This window comes from Passer montanus, unplaced genomic scaffold (genome assembly GCF_014805655.1).
Source record: "Passer montanus isolate IOZ18808 unplaced genomic scaffold, ASM1480565v1 scaffold37, whole genome shotgun sequence".
Classification (NCBI taxonomy): Eukaryota; Metazoa; Chordata; class Aves; order Passeriformes; family Passeridae; genus Passer; species Passer montanus.
In genome coordinates, this window is record NW_024368485.1 from 602,752 (window position 1) to 626,517 (window position 23,766).

The window sequence follows — 23,766 nt, forward strand, 5'->3', positions numbered from 1 at the left end:
TTGCCTGTGTACACTCCTGTAAGGAACTCACTCTTTTTGCTACCTCCAGCAAAGCTTGGATTCAGCCTATACCAACATTGGTCAGGTCGGTGGTTGACATGGAATGAATAATAACATGAAATAATTTAAATTTCCAGTGAAATACAATTTTTCTTCCTTCCATTACATATATATAGGGACTTTTGCTCTCCTTTTCTCTGTACTTAAAAACAGTCATTTTGCATTTCTTATGTTCAATAGCAGTATCTTCTGCTGTATTTAACTGTTGTGAATAGAATTCCTTCAACACAGTTTTGTTTTTTGGTTTTGTTTAGGTTTCTGTTTTTGGATAACCAAGAGGTAATAAATATGATGCTGTATTCACAATACAGTAAAGAACATGTTCAAGCTGAGGGGAAGCAAGAGAGATTTTCCTAAATTTAGTTTTATTAGTTCAGGAGTAGTAGGTTCTTTGCTTCTAACTGTTCTACTTTTTACTTACTCACTAGAAAGGAATCTTCTTTCCTATTAGCATTTAACCTCTATAATGTTAATTTAGGGCACAGTTAAGTAGAAAGCAGATTTGGAAAAGCTATATATTTTCTGTTCCTTTTGTTCTTTTCCCCCACCTCCCCTTTTTTTCTTGGAAAAGGGTAGATATTCTGACAACACTGACTTCCATTAAAAAAAAGAGGAATCCCAAGTATCTGTTTAACTGCTGAATAAACCTTTATTGGGCAAAGGATGAAGAAAGCAAAGGTTTCATGCAGCACATGAAAATGGCTGTGTTGTAGTGTTGTTTTCAGAAACATTCTTCTACTGCTGGGCAGTCTTTCAAAAAATATATGAAATCTAAAGCCCTACTAGCTTGGGAGAAGAGCAGTAAAACATAGGGGATATAGCAGTGCTTCCTCACATATTGCAAGAGCCATGGCAAGTATTTGGAGTGGCATTGGTTTTCTTCTCCTTGTAAACTACTTTTTTTTTTTAGTCTTCAGGGTTTACTTGCAGCTTTGCATCTTATCTTTGTTCTGTTTCCCACCTAACTCAAGAACAACAAACAATTCATTTAAATTTTTGTAATGTGCTCCCTATTCCTGAATATTTTATGTGTCCTTAAAATATGTTCTACTTTTTTCTGTGTTTCTCTCCCTCCCTTCAATACATTTTTAATAGTTTTTTATTGCTTATCAAATAAATGTGTGGGGGAGAGATAAGATCAACCTCATATTAAGACTGTATATCATTCTTTTGGAAAAACCAAAAGCATTAAGTGATCTCCAAACTAATTTCTGCACAAACCTCCTTTTCCCTCACCTCCCATAATTCTCAGTGCATTTACATCTGTGTATCTATTCCTGGAGGAAGACAGAAAAAGACAAAGGAAGACTTGCTGTGGGGTGCAGTATAGACCCAGCAGGCTGGTTTATTTCTTGATCAGTCCCAGAAATTCTCTAGTGGTTTGCCTCTAATAGCTTGCTTAAGCTCAGGGCACTTATAAATATCCCTGATAATTAAAATACATGTACGTGTGCCTTATGCAGATATACATACAAAGACATATATAAGAATATATATTAAAAAATTTTAGATTGTCCAAACAGCTTCTGAATGAACACTCTTCTGTGAATTGCTTTCTTTGTATCAGCAGTGGATTTAAAAAAATTGAATATGTAAAATGTTTTTTCACTGTTCTAATCAAAACCAGTGCAAGTCCTCAGTTTATGTTGTGTGGTTTACTCTCAGAATTTTTCAGTGCCCTGAGCTGTTTCAGGGACTGTGTGTGGTTGTACTGAAAAGCAAAGAGCAGAGACTGCATATCTAAAATGAGAATCAAAAGGAAAGCAAACATTTATCTGCCTAGAACTATGTGTTAAGGTTTTTTAGCATAGGTAGTAATTCACAGTGCAACAGCTGGTCATATTCTGGATTCCTTGTTAGCCTCTTCTTTCAGGATTTCTTTGACAGATGGCACTCACAGATGGGCATAACATTCTTAAGGAGCTTACTCTTTCTACTCCCTTACCCACCAGTAACTCATGATACTATTAGAAATCTAAAAGCTTTGACATGAATTAGCCTTACTTAGCAGACTTTAATTTTTTAATCTTTAGAATATGCTGCAGGGTAGTAGTGCTTGTGGAGTTCTTAATCTGTTTACTTAAGTTCTTAGAAGCCAAAATGGAATTCCAATAAAGTTGACATGGTAAAACATGGCCAATATACTGTCATTTTTTTGCTTTTTAAATTGTCGTGATGATATTTTTTATTCTCATCTTCTGGAGGAAAAATGCAGAATGATATAAGAGTACAGTTTGACAACCCAGAAACAGCTCTGTCAACTGAAGTTTGCAGAGTTCAAGCAATTTGCTTGGTATTCCATTGTAACTACATTGAAATATGAAGTGAATAAACATAATATTTAAAGTTGGCTGCTCAATGGAGGTTGTTTCTACCACCATCAGCTTAAACTAGTTTGGTTTTTCGTGTTTCTAAATATCACCTCATAGGGTGCCTTGAAAAAAGAGCAAACTGTGCCCAAGATATTTGTATGCCCTTCTGTGATAGTTACTGGTTTGTCATGTACTTGGTGTTGCTTCTCAATATTCATGCACCTTTGGGCTTGAAGACCATTATTCTTTCCAATGTTGACTCAAATGGCAGTTTTCCCTGATGAATGTTGTTGGTGTGGAGTTTCTGTTGAGGAATGTGAAACTATAAGCAGAGTGATCAGGTCCAAAAAAAGCATTGTGACAGCTGGGCAGGTTAGAGAGGCGAAAATAGTGAGTGCCCTCAGCCAGGTCCTCTGCTGCGTGTATTTGTAGCTTATTAGAAAAGTAGGAGAACACCAGATGGAGACAGAAACATGAACTCTGCTTTTTTGTTTTGTTTTCTAAGTGCTGTGTAAATTCAAGGTACCCATCTCTTCCTTCAGGAATCGTGCACAGCCTAATGTGGCACAGCTTCTGGTTCATGGCCTATTTTTATTTGTGTTCTTTTACTTTAGGGCCCCTTGCTAGGTGAGCAATCTGCTCCCTGCCATCCCATTATTCCCAGGGACTCCTTCATTTCAGGTTGCCTCAGTATTTTCAGTGTAGGCACAATTAGTTAGTCACATAAGGATATAATTTAAACACCTCTTTTGAATCTTTCTGCCTGCAAGTAGTTGGGTTCTGAAGAACCCTCTGTAAGCAAACAGCCCTAATATGAATAATTTGCTTCTGCATGTATGGAAGTGCTCTGTTCTAGGGAATGTGTATTCCTAAGAATAGTCTTTCATAATAATAAAAAAACATGCATATAGTTCCTGTAAATTTACAAAAAAATTTAGCTCATGAAAGCATGGTGAGAAAAGTAATCCATGCCTTGGAATAAGTAGTCCAGGCAGGATAGTGCCTAGTTTGCATCTTCAGCAAATTTCATATATATTTTGCCACCCAAAAGTCTTCCTATAAACCTTGTTTTGCTCCTGGTTGTCTTAAATATATATTTGCACAAATATGTGTGTGCTGTAGGCATTCTTATGAGGAGATGAGTCTTCTCTGATAGCCAAGACTTTTCACACAGAGGAGACTTGTGTGACAGAGCAGTGGGGTGGAGGGCTGCTCATGGAGTGGTGTCTGATGGCTTCAGGCCAATCTTGCCAGCGCTGATTATCTTAACATTGTAAGCAATGTCAGAGACCAACCTTGATTGCTGAGCATTTTGGGATAAATAGGGGCTTTTTGTTAGTCAGACTCTAGATCAAGGAAAGGAAGCTTTTAATTTCAACAAATTTTGTAAGCGTGTTGTTAAATGTCAAGATACAATCAAGACAATTTCGTGGCTTTACCTGTCAGATCCCTGCAGAGATAGTGAAGGACTTTGGCAATCCTTGTTTTATGAACTGCAATTTCCAGTGCAAAAATAGACATATTCTTAATCCTAAAAGGCTAAAGATATTTTCTGTCTTGAGCCACAAGAAGTCAGAAGTATGTAGGCTGCTACAATTGAACCTGTAGTACTTTGGTGTTATTGCATTTCAGAATTAGGTTGGAGGAAGTTTGGTACAACATAACCAGAAGGTTATTGGTGAAATAAAATTGAAAAGGCAGCTGTAGTCATAATTTCAGAATCCAGGATGGGTGGGGTTGAAAGGGACCTCTTTAGGTCAGCTGATCTAACCCTCCTGCTCAGAGCAAGGTCACTGAGAGCAGATTCCCAAGACTCATTTCCCACTGGATTTGTTGAGTAGTCCTTTCAAATTAACCATAATTCTGGATTGGCTTTGATCACTGAGTGGCACAGTATCTCCAGAGCTTTACACTATTGTGCTGTGGTTATGTTACAGCTCAGTTCATGTAAGAATATTTACCTCATTTCCCATGTTGTATCCTTGATTTTTACAAATTGCATTCAAGTTAGTAGCAATTTTTACTAATTCCCTGTGTTGATGTTTGTGATTTTCAAACCAAGTATTTGTTTTCCAAATCGGTTTCTGTTTCTGAAAAAGAAATAGTTAAAAACATTCCTGTTTTGTTTCTCCAATTTTTTTGTTTGGTTCTCTTTCAAAACTTCTATGCTTGTACCTCAGTCTTTTGCAGCAGGAGAGACCATCATGAATAGCTATTAAAAGCTACTAAAATTACCCAAAAAGAAATGAGGTACAAGGCTTTCATATTTTCATGTATTAAATTTTACTCAATAATACTATTCTGTTCAAGAATAGTGCATTATTAAACACTCAAATGTTCAATACTTTGTGTGCTCAATTTTATATTTGAGTCTTACAGTAAGTTTTTATTTTTGTCTAATACCAGTAACTCTGCTACAAGTCAACCCTGAGGATAGTTACAAACTTCTATATTCTTGATCCACTGTGAGAGGCCTGTTAACTTGGGTTTGGGTTTTTCAATTTTTTTTAACAGTTTCTGTGTAAATTAACTTCTGTTTTTTAATATGAACTTTTTCAAGTTTCACAATGCATTGGACTTTCCTCTTGAATACTTGATTGTTTGACATGAGGAATTGGCTTTCTGATAATGTCTACCACTCCTTTATTCTTATTTCATTGGCATTTAAAATCAATCTGTAAATCAGCCTTGTAAGGTACCAAATTTACAATGGTTATCAAATAGCACAGTGTGTTCCAGGTTTTAGTCTGTAAAGCTGACAAAGCAATAGAAATAATCCCTAGGCAATCACAAGTGACTCTTCCCTTGACATCTCTTTAAAATGCTGCATGAGGGTCTAACCTGCATGTGAGGGTTTTTTCTGTAGATGTCTGGTTCTCTCAGCTGATTAGCATTTTAGATGGAGACAGTAGCTGTGGAGAGTATGTAGCTGCCAAGCTTTTATCCAAAAGAATTTTTCAAATCGCCCCTTTTACTTATTTTTTTAAGAAAAGGAAGAAAAGGGACATAAGCAGCTTTTAAAAATAATTATTCTTGGTTTGCAACTTTTATCGTGTTTGAGATATCCATTACTTGGAAACAAATACATATGCACAGAGCCCACAGGGAGACATTTTTCTGAGGTAAATTAATTCTAGAATATTATAATATGATGTGGTGGAGTATATATTTATAAGCCAGTAACTACACTCTGTCAAGTGTTCAGGAATGAATATGAGTGCCTGAACAAACTCAAGATATATATGTGTTGGCTGATGTACTCGTTCCCTGTTGCTTGTTATTATTTCCTTTATTAGCATTTGAAATTCATAAAGAACATTGGATACCATAAGGTAAACACTGTGTTGTGTCCAGAATACTTGTCTGAGTGGCAGAAATTAAAGACTGTAGAGCAAAGGACTGGGAGAGGACTCAGAGAGGTCAGCTAGTGCTTTCCTTGGGCTTCAAGGCAGGATCAAACTGTAGCTAAACCAGTCTGACAGACATTTGTCTAACTGGTTTTAAAAGAAAAGTGATGGAGATGGTGGCATTTCCTGAACCAGTTTTTTCTAGTGTCCTGTTGTCATTATTATGGAAGTGTTTTCTAATGTTTCATCTGAGTATCTTTCACTGGTACTTAAATTCGTTACTTTTTGTGTTACCACACAAAAAACTCAGTGTTAATCTGTTTTGCATTATATACTTCAAGTCTGTGGTGCAGATTCTTCATGGTAAAAGAAGAATGTAATGTAATTACCTTATTTTTAGCGAAAACTGAAATTATCTCTCTGTCTGGATTAGGGATTTTAAAAAAGTACACTTTGGCAGAAAGTGTGGTGTGAAACTAAGTTAGTTTGGAAATATCTGATTCTGTAGGTGCTGCACTAAATGTACTGCATGCAGTATTTGGAACCTTGAATTTTGTAGTGTTTTTAATTTAGTTTTGTGATATTACTAAGAATAAAATTTGGTTAGGATGTGTGACAATATGAATATAAAATTATCCACACTGATCAATAAGTGATGACTATATCACAGATCTAGAGCCTTTATTGTCATGGTTGGTTGATGTTTCCAACTAATTGATGAGTGCTCATTGAATGTAATGAGATTTAAAGGAATCTCCTGCTGCTTAGAGCAGAGAGATGCTTTTAGCAGAGGTGAATTACTGGATGTTTCTGGAACAGCACATACATAATAATTTATAATCAAGAGTTGAAGAGAAAATAAGGGAGTTTTACACTGTTAAGATACTATTTAAGGAAAAAATAATTATAAAATAAGGTTGTTTATAGCATTTATTCTTTTCCCCTGTAGTTGCTCTTCTTATTAAGGCTTAAATTCTGAAGTGTCAGTCTTTGCCTATTCCTGTTGACTTCAGAGGTATATGCAAGGCTACTGCATCTTATTTGCTTGTAAACTTTAGTTTGTCAGCTTTACATGGAGCAGGTTTTGTTTAGTATACAAACATGCTGCAATGGTTTGGGTGCTATACAAATAATAAGGCTAAGATCAAAGTTATTTAAATTATTCTGGTTTCAATCGAAATACACGCTTTTTGGATTTCACCCAAAAATGAAGGCGTGTCTGTTTAGGAGAAGGCACAGTAGAGTCTTGATAAGAGGCACGGTTAATGAGGTACAACATACTCCAGTTTGCTCATGCTGCTATCTTGTGCAGCCTATCTTGTTGGGATTGCTGAGGAATAACTGCCGACTGTCCAAATCTAACTTGGCTCAGTGCACATTGGTCTTTCTGCCAGATGGAGCCTATTTCTACTTTTGCTCATCAGAATTCAGATAAACCGGAGTTGGCAGAATATGGCAATGCTGACTTTGATATAGCCCAGTCCACTGTAATGGAAAATAGAAATAACCTGCTGGACATCAATGTCCATACATTTGACTGTGAAAAAGGCATTATTTGACCAGCATTCTCAATGGAAGTTCACCATTTGTTTCACTCCATGTATCTAAAGCAAGCTGTCAGTAGAGCATCACAGAATGCCTTAATAAAATCTTCACAGGCACAAAATTTTCTCATTTCATTGGAGTGCTGCCAAAACCAAATGTCTTTGTTTTTAATTGTGGATGTAGCATTTCTTTGTGAGAGAGCTGTGTGGAGGGAAAGTCTGCCTGAAAGAACAGAAGGGAGTGAAATAAGCAGTTTGCCAAACTTCTGTCCCAACTAAGGATAATCTTGTGTTCTGAATGAATTTTGGATAAAAAGTCCAGGCATTCTGGCAGTGAAGTCTTGGTTGTGTTTTTTCTTAAAGTAGGTAACTTGGCAAAGGATGGCATTTCTTGTTGTAAGACTGAGTAATTATAATCATTGATGTCTGTTTTTAGCATTTTGATTTATACTTTTGGGGAATGCTCTTGCATGTAAAATGAGCAAATAATGTACTGTGAAATCTTTAATTGGTAATAAGCTTTCTGCATCAGTTTCTCTGTGCCAGCAGTTACACCTGAAACTAATTTGTTTTTCTCAAACGCTGGTGTTTTAATTTGCTCTGGTAGCATTAAAAAATACTGTTCATGTGAATTTTTCACAGAAAAATAATTCACTTGAGCTACTCACTTTGTTCCTTGCTATTCAAAAATAGCAGGTCTTGAGCCATGTGACCTGTTTAGGAAAATTAATTGATTTCCATGGTTTTCTAATGTTAGCATTAGAAATAAAAATTTGTTCTCCAGGTTATCTCTTTCTTATCTACTGGGCTCAAATAAAGTAGTAGCTCCTTTGATTTCAGACAAGTCCATATCTTTCTTCAGACTCAGCTGACATTGTGCATTTACAGCAGTGTGAGTCCCTTTATTCTCATTTCAATTCTGCTGGTTTTTTAAGAGCTCAGCTACGTATGCAAGGACAGTCCATCAGTATCTGAAATTTATTCCAAGGAGGATTAGTTGGACATATTACGAGGTTCCCACTTGCACCACCTGGCCACTTCAGTTGATCTTGAGGAGAAGGACTCTCTTCTTCCTCCATTTCTGTCTGATCATTTATGTTTTGAAAGAAAAAATGATTATACAGATGAATAACTAAACCAAGTAAATTTTGCATCATAACTGTACAGCTACCAAGAAGAGGGATCCCTACTGGTCACAAAATCTTTAATGCCACCAGGAATTTTATCACAGAAACTTAGAAGATATAAGACTGTGTGTTCACCCACTGGCACAGTCTTTGGTAGTGTTTGACATGACTGCTGCTCATTCATTCTGATACAGTTCTTGAAATAATTGTCCCTCTATTTTTGATGCATCTTCCGTTCTGTTTGTCTGGTCCCCTCCTCCATGAAGCTGCCTTTGAAACAAAATTAAGATTCTTCTAAATCTGCTGCTTTCTGTTCTGTAGACCTGAATGTGGTCTTGAAAATAACAGAATTGCATTGATCCAGTGATTCAAGGAATGCATAGGTGAACCTCAGGAACTCTTATGCTTTGAAACCATAAGATGATCAGAAAATTCAAGTTGTAAGGAACTTAAGGGTGTTTTCTAGTCCAAATTTCAATATGCAAGACTTCACGATTCCTTAAGCTTTCTTTAGTATATGAAATGGATACGAGGGAAAAAATACGTTCACATGTATTAAAAATTCTTTTTTAGTTTATTTTACAGCTGGAATGTGCTATGGATTTAGCATGTCTCAGAGGGAATGCTTTTTCTTGAGTCTTACTGAACAAATGAAATTCTACTCTGGCTCATTAACAGAGAAATCAAAATAAATGGCAATAATCCAGGTATCTGCTGTAGTCCTATTTCAGAATTTTGTTTATATTAACACAGTTAGTATGTAAAATGTTTGGGTTTTAATTACAGCTTAAGAAAGTAAACGGTTTTAAAGAGAGGTGAGTGAAGTCATCTGGGTAAACATGCCAATCTGAAGAACAGCTCCCCAAATTAAACTAAGAAGCATTATAAGGAAGGATTCATTAGAGATTTCTCTTTCTTTTTTTTTATTAACCTTCACATTCATTTTCAGTGCAAGTGAACTGTTTGGTATTACACACTTTTTATTCCTATTGCATTCTCCAGAAAACAGCAGTAAAGCTGCTGTGCAGTGCTGATTTTCTCCTACAGTCAAGGCCAACAAAGCTCAGAAAAGTAGAAGTTGCTCCCGGACACTGTTGAAATCAAATTTTAAAAGGACATATGTGTTTCTAGAGAAGATTATTTAGTCCAGATTTCTAGTTCCTTTGGTGCTGTTAAATCACTCATTAAGAAAGAAAAAAAGTTTCTTTAGGTGCATTGAGTTCCTGTGTTCCCTTAATTCAGTGTGGAGCATATTTGAAGAATTTGTAGTAGCTTGGCTCATGCCATGTCCAGCTCTGGCAACCTGCAGCCCTTGCACATTGAGCTTCCTCCCCCCAGAAGCTGCTGTCAGAGTAGGGCTGAACTGCTGGGGACTTGTTCAGCCCTGGGTCCCCAGAGAGCACAGTGGTGTCAGAGCAATTGCCCCCATTCAATACTTGTCCCCACTATAGGTCTGGCTTATAACATACCTTCCAAATGCTTGTATTTCTTGAAAATGAATTGGTATTTCATATTTCAAGTGGGCTGACCTTTTTCTTTTATTGCAGTGAACTAATTACAGAGTTAGTGGGGTGTTTGGGCTCCACGGCCTTCTAACCAGGTGATATTAATTGCCTGACTGAGCACCATGTTCTTGTTGAGTGATGTTTAAATGGTCTGCCCACAATCACCTGGGAATTCTTATCTACAGAGATACAGCCCAGTGGTCTACTCACTGAGCCATATAACTTTTCATTATTTGCTCATTAATTTTGCCAGATTTTAGGTACTTGGCCTGGAATTTTCCTTCCCTAGTGTTTGCCTGAAGCAGTAAGTGTTCCTCTTTCCAGAAACAAGATCAAGAATCATGGATTGCTTTTCCTATATAGATTTTCAATTAATAAAATAATTATTACAAAACCAATGAGAAAATCTTCTGCTGTGGGATGTGGAGACTTGAAATTCAGGAGAGAATCCTCCATGAGTCATGGATATATTTTCATTCCTCTGCCCCCCACCTAGATATTTTCAGGTTATAATTTTTCCCTCAATATTCCAGTTGTTGTGAGTTCCAAACAACTGTGTGCAGAGTTTGATCCCTAAATACTTTTCAGTTTTCTTCTGCTGCAGCTTTGCACTGCCTCAGAGCTGTGATATTGAAGGAATTTGGGGAGATGCTGATAAATAGATAGTAGAGATTCTGTGGAGTGTCTCTATTACTGATAGTTCTCTTCCTTTTGGTGCCAAAGAAGATTGCTATGCAAATTGGAACTGGACATGAGGAAAGAGGATAGTTGTCCTGTATCACAGGAATAGGAAGCCAGTGGAACAGGTCTGTGAGTAAATAGTGACTGCTGAGAACTGAAACAGGATGAAAAAAAATTAGTTAAATTTGAACAAGCAGGGAGATGAGGACTTGAGAGTGAAAAAGGTGAGAGAGAAAGGAGGAAGCAGAAAGGGAGGAAATTTGGGGTTGATAGGCTGTGAAGGATTGGACATCTCAGCTTTTGAGGTGAGTCTAGGAGAGATAGGAATAAAAATGCAGTTGAGGTAGAAGGAACCAGTGCATACAGTGAAGGAACTGGGATAAGCTGGGGAAGATGGAGTGAATGTGAAGAGATAATACCATATTCTCTTTAGAACAGGAGATAGATCAGTTCTCATCACTAAAGAGAGTAAACAAATGTCATTCAAAAGAAAACCTGGAACAAAACTCATCATTCTAATGTAATCTAACTGCTGCAGGCTCAGTAAAGATGCAGGGTTTAAGACATTATTTTTTCCATAATCACCACCTTCACACTCTTCAGTTGCACTGGCAATAATTACTCCTGTTCCTTGTTCCCCTCTGGGGCTCATAATTTTCTTTCCTTTTGCTTATAGCCTACTCTGCTCTGCAGGTACCAGCAATTCTTGTCTTTCAAACTGTCTTTTATTAATGTAGCTCACAATTCAGAACAGTTGTTCATAGTCCATAGCTTCTGTTACAAGAGCTGAAAAGAATTTGTGTTTATTGAGTTGGTCTTTTCTTTTTTCCTTAACTGTAAAAATTATTCTTATGAAGTTATTACTGAGCATTACAAATGGCACTCTGCAAGAAATCGTTGTTCCTTCAAGTGCATTCAGTGTTGTTTGCAGGTTTGGTTTTGCACAGTGTTGACAACACAGTGAGATTTTTCATGTTTTCTTGCTATTTTGTGAGATTGAATGGGAGAGGTTGGGATGATGATGATGATGGTTATTAATGTTATTATTATTTCTCTTGGGAATATATTAAAAGATAGAACATGGATAAATGGAGCCTCAAGGGTGACTCATGTTTTTGTTTAGCTTGAACTAGGTCCAGCTTCTAGGAGGAACTGGATTTTAGGTGCATGTTTTTGCAAAGTGTTTTAAACTGAAGTTATAATTCCAGCAGTCTCAATGGCATGTGTTTGTTTTTATTTAGAAGCGTGTTTAAGGAATGTTTTTGGTGGGTGAATGCAAAACAAACACAGCTATCTCAGTCTGGAGGCTGCAATTCTTTGGCATATTCAGTGTCAGCAAAAATCAAGTGGAAGAATGGGCTTATGAGAATGGACTTGGTTATTTTTCTGATTTACTTTGTAAAGAATTGTCTTTATGCTCAGTTGCAAGTTGTGAAAGTGTGATTTCTTGCAGTGTTTGCTTCCTACTTTGTAAATGTTTCTGAGCATTTGAAAGGTGCCTAAGGTTTGTTTTCAGCATGTGCCACTGCCTGCTTGTCTTTGAGTAACACAAATTCAGGAAGTTCTTTTCTTCCAAACAACAAATTGTTATTGTATTAATTGTCACCAAGTGTGTGACACTGTGACACCTTTATGCCATAGCTTCTATAATGTTGTTCAAGGTGTGGTTCTAATTTTTTTCTGTTGTAAATTATCAGTAAGCCTTGTCTATAACTCGACTTTCAGTTGGGGGCAAAATAACTAAACCAACAATAAAAACAAAACACCAAAATCCAAACAACAAAATTAGCTCTCAGGTGCAACGTGAACATTTTAGCTTGTGAATATTTTGAGATTTGTCTGTAAAGCAATCAGTGACATTCATTTTATAAGTTGTTTGGGGAGTGAAGCAAAGTGAGGACTTACATTTATTTTTTTTTTTAGGGGGTTTGTTCTTATATCTTAAAAACATTCCCCGAGAAAATATTTGTAGACCTGTATTCATACAGTCATAACTTATATTTTGAATATAATAGATAAGGATGGTGTAAGAATCTGATAATGTCAGGTATTTTTAAAATGTAGCTTGATTTGTGTTCTTAATATCTATACTTAATTGAAAAGAAATGTCAACATTTGAACCTAGTTTACAAGCTGAACAACAAATGTCCCTCTGGTAACTGAGAGCTTTTTTCCTACTCAGCTGTACACTGGGAACATACACTCTACCTGTATTTCATACATTTAGGAAAAGCCTGAGACAAAAAAAGGCCACGCTTACAATATGAGGAATGTTTATTATGCTGCCTGCTTAGATGCTGCCTGCTTAGAACGGTGGTTCCATCTGCATCACGAGCTCAATGAGGCAGCCAGAGTGTGGCCAGGCAGAGCTGCAGTGGTGTTACAATGGTCATGCCAGGTGTAAACAGTGAACTGAGATGCATGTGAGAGAGGAATATTAATGAAAGACAGCTTACAATATGAGGAGTGTTTATTATGCTGCCTGCTTAGAAGGGTGGTTCCATCTGCATCACGAGCTCAATGAGGCAGCCAGAGTGTGGCCAGGCAGAGCTGCAGTGGTGTTACAATGGTCATGCCAGGTGTAAACAGTGAACTGAGATGCATGTGAGAGAGGAATATTAATGAAAGACATCAAATCTAAAAATGTGTTAACTATTTCAGGATTTCATTGGCCTTTGTTCTGGTGTAAAATCTAGGGGTTGTTTTCCAGCTCCAGTATGAGCATGCATCTTCCACTTGAGAGCATTTCACTAAAATTCTTCAGATTATTTTAAAATTTTATGTACGAAAGCTCAGAGCAAGTAAGATTCTCCTCTCTACCCTTGAGACATGAGAGGAATTTAACTACACAATTCTTACTAAAATTAAGAAGCATTGTAGGATTTGACTGATCCACAGCCTCGTTAAATGTCTCTAGTGCAAATTTCACCATATCATGAGTGACTGTCAGGTTGCTTGTTTTGAATGAAAAGACTTGCAGAGTTAATGCTTGGAATACGTCCTGTGCAATACATTTTGTACTAATCCTGGAATTTGTTTAATTGCAGGGATATAAAACCAGACAACATCTTGATGGATATGAATGGACATATTCGATTAGCAGATTTTGGTTCTTGTCTGAAACTGATGGAAGATGGAACGGTAAATTAGAAAGAATGAGACATTCTGAAATATTTTTTCTTCAGTCCATTAATACCTACAAAATGTGTGCTAATAAAGGAAATAGGTGACTTATGGCAAATGAAATGGAGCTGTAAATGGTATTGGTATATAACTGACTTTCTTGAAAATTCAACTGCAGACTGCTCGGATTTGCAGTGTATTAAGAACTTCTTAGCATGCAGTCAGCTCATGAATAAATAAAGGGAAGCTGTGCTATCAATGCCAAGTACGTGTTTATGAACTATGAATCTCTCAGTTTTAAGCTCTGAGCTTAAAATATTTATTGAAAATGTAAGCTGTAGTATGAGCAGGATGAGATACTGAAATAGGATGATGTTCTTCTAGTACATTTAAATTTGTACATTAAGTGTGACTAGAATGTAATTCCAGTATGTTTAATCATGTCCCAGGGGATTACAAAGTATTTGACTTAATATATGTGATTACCAAATCTATAATTGCTTACTGGCTCTGGTCCCAATAATTGACAGTTTTGTCCTTTATCTGTTTTTAAATATTGACAAAAGTTTAGCAAAAGTATATTATTGGGCTGCCTATTAATGCAGTGCCCTGGATGCTTAAGTATTTCTGTATTAATTTAGAAGCTTTTGCTTGTGTTTAGTTGTTCTTTTTATGGCAAGAATGCTGGACTAAATTTATATATACATGGGCATAGTACCACAGTGTCTGTAATGATGAAAGCTGATTTTAATCCTGGAAATGTAACTTCTCCAGGTCCAATCTTCAGTAGCAGTTGGAACACCAGACTACATCTCTCCAGAAATCTTGCAGGCCATGGAAGATGGAAAAGGGAAGTATGGGCCCGAGTGTGACTGGTGGTCCCTGGGCGTTTGCATGTATGAAATGCTTTATGGAGAAACACCCTTTTATGCTGAGTCCTTGGTGGAGACCTATGGGAAAATAATGAACCACAAAGTTAGTGCATTTTCTGTCTGTCTCTAAGCTAATTTTTAATAATGGGCTAACTTGAACACGTATTTAAAAATAAGTTTTTATGTACTAATTATGTTAAGTGTTCATAAATGTAGAACAAAAAATGTTTCCATGTAATAAGTTAATGTTATGGATTGCAGATGACTTTGCTTTGGAATAAGGCTTAAACTTAAAATCTGGGTTTGGAAACATAGATTTTAATTCACTCTGTGGAGTCTGTCTTGGCTACATTGCATCAATCTTGTTGTGTTTCTTTTTTCTGGTGAACCCATTCCTTGGCTTATGCAGAAGATTCTAAAATGTTATTCCACATGGAGCTAGCTGTAAGATTCAACAGCTGTAGTGTAAGAGAAATTTAAATGTAGGAGAAAAAATAGAATACAAAATATCTTAATAGTTTCTATCCTTAGCAGAAGTCTTTTCCTTGAAACCTTACTGCATGTATTTCAGAGCTGGTGTATTTGCACATTTCTTTTTCTAGGTAATTGTTTTCACTAAGGTATTTTTCCAACTTTTTCTTGGTAATAAACTATCTCCTCTTATTTTAATCTTTAAGGAGAGGTTTCAGTTTCCTGCTCAAGTGACAGATGTTTCTGAAAGTGCAAAGGACCTCATCCGAAGGCTCATTTGTAGCAGGGAGCATCGGCTTGGACAAAACGGAATAGAAGACTTTAAGAACCATCCATTTTTTGCTGGGATTGATTGGGACAACATTAGGAACTGTGAAGCACCTTACATCCCAGAAGTCAGCAGCCCCACTGATACATCAAACTTTGATGTGGATGATGATTGCTTAAAAAACTCTGTAAGTGTACAATTAACATTTTGATGAGTCATCCTTCGTGGTATACTTTGTAACAAAATGTATGGAAAATGCAATCTCACTGTGTTCTGCATAAATAACAGTTAGGTGCTGCTTTGAAGAGCTGAGAGGGGAATACTTTCATAGTTTGTAGGCTGGTCCTAAAGTCATACTTGTGTAAGGATAACTTTTGTATATTCATTGTAGCTTTACGTGTAGCTCTAGCTAATATACATCTGTGGCAGTAACAAGTTTAGTGTCCATGTCTTATAAAGAATAATACATTTACATACAGATAGCCTGCAAGACTTTCTAGCAGAGCATTGCTAAGACTTAGTATAAGTTTGCATATTGCATTTTATTGTATTTTATTGCTCTACTCTAATTGCTCACATCAGTGTTTGATTCCCTTCAGTTCATTTCCACTAAGCTTTTTCCAGCCTTTTCTCCAACTTGAGTTTTGAGAAATGTAGGAGAAATATTACAGCCATTTCCTAAGGAATAAAAAGATATTTTTGCTTTTCCTTAAAATGCTCTGCAACTATTGATTTTACCAGACTTTCTGTTTCTATGCTTTTGAAAAGGAGCTTTGACAGATGATAGATGCCTTAGCATTGGAGGAATGCCTTGTGTTCTCTCCTTGGAAATATTTTTGGGTGTGTTTGTGTGTGTGTCTGTTGAAAGATGCAGAAACCTGCTGTTTACATGTGAGGTAAAGCATTTGCACCACTTCTGCTTTTGTTTTCTGAACTGCACGTGCATCTCAGTTTCACTCAGTTTTCTCGCCATGTAGATAAGTGGCAACATGAATTGGTGTAGACAAGATGATTATTATTTGCATTCCCTTTTCTCTAGCTGCACATTGAAACATGGAAACCACTTTGACTAAAATATTTTGTGGGTGTCAGTCTCTTCTCCCAAGTAATAAGCCACAGTACAAGAGAAAATGGCCTGAGATTGAGCCAGGGGAGGTTTAATTTGGATATTGGGAAAAAATTCATTACCAAAAGGGCTGCCCAGGAAAGTGGTGGAGTCAACTGTCAGTGGAGGTTTTTAGATGTGGTCCTTAGGAAAGTCATTTAGTGAGGGAACTGACAGTTAATGGCTGGACTCAACGATCTTGAAGGTCTTTTCCAGTTTAAGTGATTCTGTGATCTCTGGTTAAATCTCAGACCCCTGTTCCTTATGGACAAATGAAGCAAATCAGTGTAGCTCTATAGGATGACTTGCACTTCTTTCATTTTGTTTCCTCACTTACATCTGATATTGCCACCTCCCTTCACAACAGAAGTATTTTTATCTTAAAAATTGTTTATACCATCTTCAGATACCTGTTTGGATATTATTTTGTCCAGCAACAGCTATGAGGCTGGAGTAGCTGGAGTGGATGCTGTATATATCAGGTCTTTGTTTGTGAAGCTGAAATACCTTTTCGAGGTTGTTCACACATTTTAGTGTTCTCCATTCCAGCACTCCTCCTTTTTGGAGCCCAGTCTCCCACCTGAGGTTTTCATACTGTGCCAGTATAGTGTGAATGCTTTGCCATTGTGGAGAAACAGGGACCTGCAGGTGAAGAAAGAAAGTTCCTCTGCTGAGTTACTGGACTCTCAGCTGAGAAAACCGAGTCCAGTTCTTAATTTGCTTTAGACATTCGGGGGTGAAAAGCAATGCCCCTGAACTGTTAGAGAAAAATGCCAGTTTCTAGAGCTTCTTTTTCAGTTTCCTAATTTGAAACATCTGAAGGTTTTGTTCTGTTTTAATATAAGGATGTTATTTTCACTTCCATTTCTTTTCACACCTAGTATCTCAGAACTGCTGAAAAAACCTAGCCTAAAGGCATTGCACGACTGAGAATATTTTACATTTTTGCTTTGACCAGTGGACATTGTATTTCATATTGCTTTGCCTCAAATTCCTTATATATAACTTGGAGGTATTTTTCCTCCATATTTCATAAATATCTTTTGAGGAAGTTCTACATACTTGCACTGCTATTATAGAAGTCAGCGCCACAGATAAGCCCATGGGACTTTTTAAAAATTTTTTTTTCAAAAATTCTTGGCAAGATTTGAATTGCATAGAGCAAATGAGGAAAACCCAATGCTGAAGATAAAAGACAGTGTTGAAAAGTTATGGTTGTTATTCTTCCTGAACTTTGAATGAGACCATAGTCCCATGGAAAAGTTATATACATAAAAATGACATTTAAAAAGTATGTTTAGCGTACACACAAGCATAAAGGTCAGAACTGTGCTGTTCAGGCAGCCTAAGCTGTGCTGGGTTTTAGCTTTTAACTGGTTTGGTAGCCTTATTGAGAGATTCAGTCATAATTTTCTCAGCACGGTTGTACAGCTAAATTCACACAAGCAGCAGGAGATGCGTATCTTGATCTCTGCAAAACAAATTCTTTCACAGAACCTTACCTTATGATCAGTAGATGCAATATTTTAGAACAGTAACCTGTGTGGTACCTAAGAATTGTCATGTGGGCTGCTAAAATCATGCAATTAAACATTTGATATTTTTAAAGTTACCTGTGAAGACAATTTTGAAATTTGAATCTATGAAAGTGGAAAATAAAATGTGAAGGAGAAGTAGAATTTTACTTTTTCTAACCATAGTAATCTGTAATAATTGATATTTTTATTATGATTTAGTGGAAAGTGAAGGTTTTGTAATTTCATCTATCCTTCGTTTCCAAAATGCTCAACTTCATGAATTTACACAATCTAGCAATACCATTAGTGTTGATTGGGAACCCTTTTATAACATCAAAGTTTTGGTCAGCTGAGAGGACAAGGTTGTGATGTCATGTAGCTGACATCACCCCTGGAAATGTAATGTCAGATTTCTTTTGAATGCAGTCTTATTCCTTGTTCTTTCCTGCTGTGTTTTATATGAAAGAAATGCACAACTGGTTCCTTTCATTCATTTTCATTTGGGTTTAGAAAGAAATTGTTAACATACCTTTTCTGACAAGTTGGGATCTTTTATCACTTCCAGTGCAATAATCATCTTCTTGGGGGTTTGCTTTTGGTGACTGTTATGGCCATCTCTAGTACAGCAACATAAACCTTGCATCTTGGGGTCAAATAGGAAGCAGAAAATATAAGAATATTAGAACTTCAAATAGTCCAAATAAAATAACAACAATTTTAGCCTGAAGAGAAATTCAAAGATTTGTCTTTGTTTCTAGTTCTTTGTCTGGCAAAAAAGAGGAGAAAAGAATGAAGAAGTGGTCAAAGCACTAATGGGATTAGAACACTCTCTGGTATTATTTCTTTCTAGTAAATGCCTGCTAATTGTTCTCTCCAAATAGAGATGGCCCACTCAGAAGTGGGCTGCTAATTCTACAGGCAGGAGGCCCTGTTGGCTGAATAGCAGAGAGAAGCACAGCAGGGAATGAAAGGTGTTGCACTTTGTGCTAAGTGCTTCTTGGAAAAAAGAAGGAATAAATTGGCATCTCATATGTGTAATATTCTGCTTTCATCCAACAATAGCCTATTTAATTAGAAAGGCATTTTTATGTCAGCATGCTCTGTTTTTGTATATGTTAAATGCTATTATAAATAGATTTAGTTGATGTTGTTTCATATTTGTGCTGTAGATAAGGATGACAGTGAGTATAGTTCATATGACACTATCACTAACACTTCTCTTATGGTTAAAGTGGAAAATCTGTTCCTTTTAAGTCTGGTAGGATATTGCTTACTCAACTGTCCTGTTGTTTTTCTAGGAAACAATGCCTCCACCATCCCACACTGCATTCTCTGGCCATCATTTACCATTTGTGGGTTTCACATATACAAGCAGCTGGTAAGTTAAGAGTTCAAAAATTGTCTGTAGGCTAGTTACACAGTGTTCTAACTTTGTCTTTGAAATTTACTGAACAGATATCAAAGAATGTGGGTTATTGAGGAAATTACCATAATCTAAAATGCTGTCTGCTCAAAAGAATGAGCTCTCTGCAAGTAAAATTTACATACCTGTAAAGGTCAGCACCTCTGCTCAGGCAAGTTTTGATGAGAAAGGTTATTATTAGAGAATATATAAAATTAAGTCTCCATTACAATGTTAAGACTAGATGTGTGGAGCTTGGCAGAACTTAGTTTGTTAGACATTAAAACCACTTTTATTTCTAGCCCTTTGACATTTATGTAAGTCTGAATAGAAGTTTTGTAAAAATTACTTTATTTGATATCTGCTATTAATGTAGAATTTATTTCACTCATTTCCATTGCTAAATTAAACAGGGAAGTCCCTTGTATGCTACTTGTTTATGGAAATAAATAAAGTGTTTACAATCATTGAAAAGACAGGCTTGTTTCTGCTGGGAAAGTGACTATGTCCTAGAATGTCCTAGACATCAAAAGGATTATTTGCATAAGCAATAGCATGTGTACATGAGTAGCCACAGCATTTCTGAGATGTCCATGCCCTAGTTGTTATGGGATAATTTCATACCATTTTTAGTGATTGTTTTCTTTAAAGCATTTGTGATATTTGATTTTAACTATTCTCAAATGAACTATTACTGTAACTTTATTGTCTACGCTTTTGCTTTTTGCTATCTGGCTAATATAGAGTGTCCATAATGATTTTTAATCAGGAGTTCATCCACTTCTGTGTAACAAAAAATGCATTGAGGGGACCAGACTTGGTAGGTAAAAATTATTTCAATTTCCAATGAGCACATACAAACAAGGTATTCTCTGGTGTTGTAATAAATGGCATTGTAATTAACAACTTAAACAAACTGTTTATTGGTTGATGTTTTTATAGCAGTGTTTTAAACCAGGCTGTTGTAAAATCCAATACTATTTCTTTTTTTCCCCCAGTGTGCTTTCAGACCGCAGCTGTCTAAGACTGACAGCTGGACCACCCTCCATGGATCTTGATGCCAGCATTCAAAGAACTTTGGAGGATAGTTTAGCAACAGAAGCTTATGAGAGGAGAATAAGACGTCTAGAACAGGAAAAGCTTGAACTTAGCAGAAAACTGCAAGGTATAGTCATTAAAAAAATCATTCCATCCCTTTTTAAACTTAGATTAACGTGTAGTTTTGTAAGGCACTGTTTGTACTGTGGAAAAAAAAAATTAGATATATCTCCTGGAATGCTTTCTAGCAGAAAAGAATTATTTTTTATTATTTTGGTTGACAAATTAAATTTCTGTAACTCTTTATGCCTGAAATACACCATGTATGGAACTTCTTAGGCTAACTTGGTTCTCACTGTACCTTTGCCACTATGGCATAAATATTTAGTTCTTAAAACTTCTAAGAACTTAGTTGGTCCAGCTGACAGTTACTGAAAAATTGGCACTTAATAGTTGGAAATTACAGACTGTAGAATGCCCAGTGCAGGATCTTTTGGCATGTCTTAATTTATCAGTAGTATCTCTTTGATCTCCTCAGATGTCAGACATGTTATTCATCCCTTTCTCTTCTATCTTTTTCTAGAGTCCACCCAGACAGTGCAGGCTCTGCAGTATTCAACAGTGGATGGCCCAATAACAGCAAGCAAAGATTTAGAAATTAAAAGTTTAAAAGAAGAAATTGAAAAGTTGAAGAAACAGGTAACAGGTATGTTATAAATACTAATGTAAAAGCTGTAACACAAAATTGTATTTTGTCAAGTTTGTTTTTTTTTTCTCTCCAATCATAATGCTGGTTTTCCTTGGCTTTATAAAAGTCTTCCAGTCTATTTTTACTTCTCATTTTACCCCTCACTCTCCCACTGTACCTCAACATTCTCTCCAAATCCAGTTTGCATTTTCCAAGTGGCAAGGAGTAGTGCCTGAGTGAGGATACAATGGGCCATGAGGCTGCACTTCCAGCAGCAGAACTGGTCAAAGAAAACTACCACCAAAATAAGTCCTGCCTGCAGCTGCATGGCCCCTTCTCAGTCTGTGCATTCCCTGCACTCTCTCATTACTTCAGTTAAACAAAGAAAATGCTGTTAGATAGAGAGAATTTAATCAACCTATGATCAGATAAATCAGCACAGGGTGGGCAATAGAAGCATATGGGGAAAGGGAGATGAGAGGGAGAAGAACACCTTTCAGCCCTGCTGTCAATGAGCTGTCATTCCTTTCAAAATTGAACATTTCTTTTCTTTGCTTCTCAGAGTTCTTGGAGATATTACAAAAACTAAAGTTTTGGCTGTTAAGTACCTCAGTACTTTAAGTTGGAAAAGTGGTTTTGAAATCTGTGCAGCTAAAATGATTATTTTTAAATTAATGTTATGCTGCATTTCATCAGGACTCTCACACTAGTCAAAAAGCAAAGACCTACTTAGCCCAGTATGTGTGTTCCATAGAGGCAACTGGAGACATTTAGGGAAAGATCCATCTTTTCCCAGCCTTACTTTTCCAGATTCTGGGCAATTCATGTTTTAAGAACTTTGAGGGGGAGGGCTTACATTGCACCACTGTATTAAATATAGCTATGAGTGAACCAGTTTGCTGTCTGTTTAGCTAATATATTTTTACCCTGCTTTAAAGACTAGTATTCAGTATTCTTGATTTGATATTCTGAATTAAGTTAAAGGGAGTTTCCTCTCACAGTGATTCATAGGACTCCTGCTACACATCTCCATTATGCTGTCTTTACAATAGGATCTTGAGAGCAGAGGCATCTCAAAAAAAAAAGGAAGAAAGGAAGCACAGCACGATTTTTTTTAATTTAGGAAAATTAACAAGAAACTGTTAAGTATCAGGTCTGGAGCCAGGGAAACAGGGAGAAAAACCCAATTAATCTTAAAGGAAAATGTCTGCGTTTTGTGTTAAAAATCAGTCACAAGTAGTGGTAGATACATCTCTATTATATGTCCATATCTTGCCTGGGGCAAGAGAAAAACAAACAGGCAGAAATATTGGAGGAAACTACAAAAACCATTCGTTCTGGTTTGTGTTTGTGACAAGACTTCATTCAATTCCTGAAAGTGTCGGGAATGCCAGCAGCGACACCCACAGAAAGAGTGACTTGAACTCAGCTTGCAGACACTTGAGTGGATGTGTTTGGACTCTGCAGCTGCCTTGTGGGGCAGGAAGAGCAATGTGTGAACTGCAGAGTGCATAGATTACAGCCTGTTAAAATTGTGTGGTCTCAAAAAAAGCCTGTTACAGATACACAGTTGGACAGCTGCTCTGGCGTGATGCAGCAGTTTTGTATTGTACCATAGGCTTTATTTTTGGGTAGGAACATGGCTTAGCCAGCTCAGGGAGGATCACTCTGGTTTGAGTGATGCCATGTTGGCACTCTATCAGGACAAAGGGTTTTGTGAAATTTTGCTCCAGCCAAATGTTCCTCCTCTTGCTGCTGTAATGAGGATAAAGACAACATGATCAGAAATCCCTTCTCTGCAACAATCCTTAGATCAGGTTTTGAGTCTTTGGGACCACTGAAAAGTGACGTTTACAAGAAAAGTTTTTGAATGAGACCAGTCATTCACAGAAAAACATCAGAATCAGCTTTAAACTGTATTTTATTCTTTACTATTGAGCTGCAACTTAGTTCACTGCTGAAAGTATCACTCGCTTCCCTTGGTAGTGAAAAAAAAATAGTAAAGGTGTGGAAACATTCCCCAACACATCTGCTATCCCTTTTGAAATTGAAAATAAGTCAAAGTCTGGTGAATGTGATCAATACTGAGAAGTTGTTTCCTAAAGTAATTTTCTGCTTCACACCACATACATATTTGTGTATTTATTCCTAGACAGAATGTGTACTTTTGGAGTTTGATTTGGAAGTGAATAATGGGATCAAATAAAGAAGATGTAGAGCTGCCTAACCCATCCCCAGTCACTGCACAACTTTGCCAGTATATACCTTCTGTCTGATCCAGCCATTTGTTAGAAAAGACTCATTTGTGCCTTAAGCTGTAACTAATACTAGCAAATTCGATAAAATAAAAAGATAATTTTCTAATTTACTTGATTTTTATGGAGGTTCTGAGATAGATTTTAGAACTATATTAATTGCAGAATACAAAAACAAAGTATGTGATGGCCATGTCTGAATGCTTCCAAATATAGGGGAGCTAGTTCCAGGTTTTCTGGATAGCATTTAAAAGATCTGATGAATTTTAGAAAGGTTCAGTTCAGGTGCAGAAATTAACTTTTTATGGTTTGAGCTCATCTCTTGAGTTACTCAATTAATGTAATGACATATTACAGTGAGTGTTTGCATATATTACCTAAAATGTTAGTTACAACTAGGGTGATAAAATGGAAAATTACCATTTATGACACGTATGTCACACCCAGCTTT

General features: G+C 36.6%; 1 protein-coding gene across 10 annotated transcripts in view; it reads left to right on the forward strand.

The window, feature by feature from the left end:
- The window catches only part of CDC42BPA (CDC42 binding protein kinase alpha), a 182,675-nt gene that overhangs the window by 89,980 nt on the left and 68,929 nt on the right, over nucleotides 1–23,766 (forward strand). For all 10 annotated transcript variants that reach the window (XM_039717040.1, XM_039717031.1, XM_039717033.1 and 7 more), the window contains exons 7-12: nucleotides 13,624–13,717; nucleotides 14,474–14,674; nucleotides 15,249–15,497; nucleotides 19,231–19,310; nucleotides 20,333–20,499; nucleotides 20,956–21,078. In XM_039717040.1, the coding sequence (XP_039572974.1) occupies nucleotides 13,624–13,717; nucleotides 14,474–14,674; nucleotides 15,249–15,497; nucleotides 19,231–19,310; nucleotides 20,333–20,499; nucleotides 20,956–21,078 (914 nt within the window). The remainder of the gene's footprint in view (nucleotides 1–13,623; nucleotides 13,718–14,473; nucleotides 14,675–15,248; nucleotides 15,498–19,230; nucleotides 19,311–20,332; nucleotides 20,500–20,955; nucleotides 21,079–23,766) is intronic.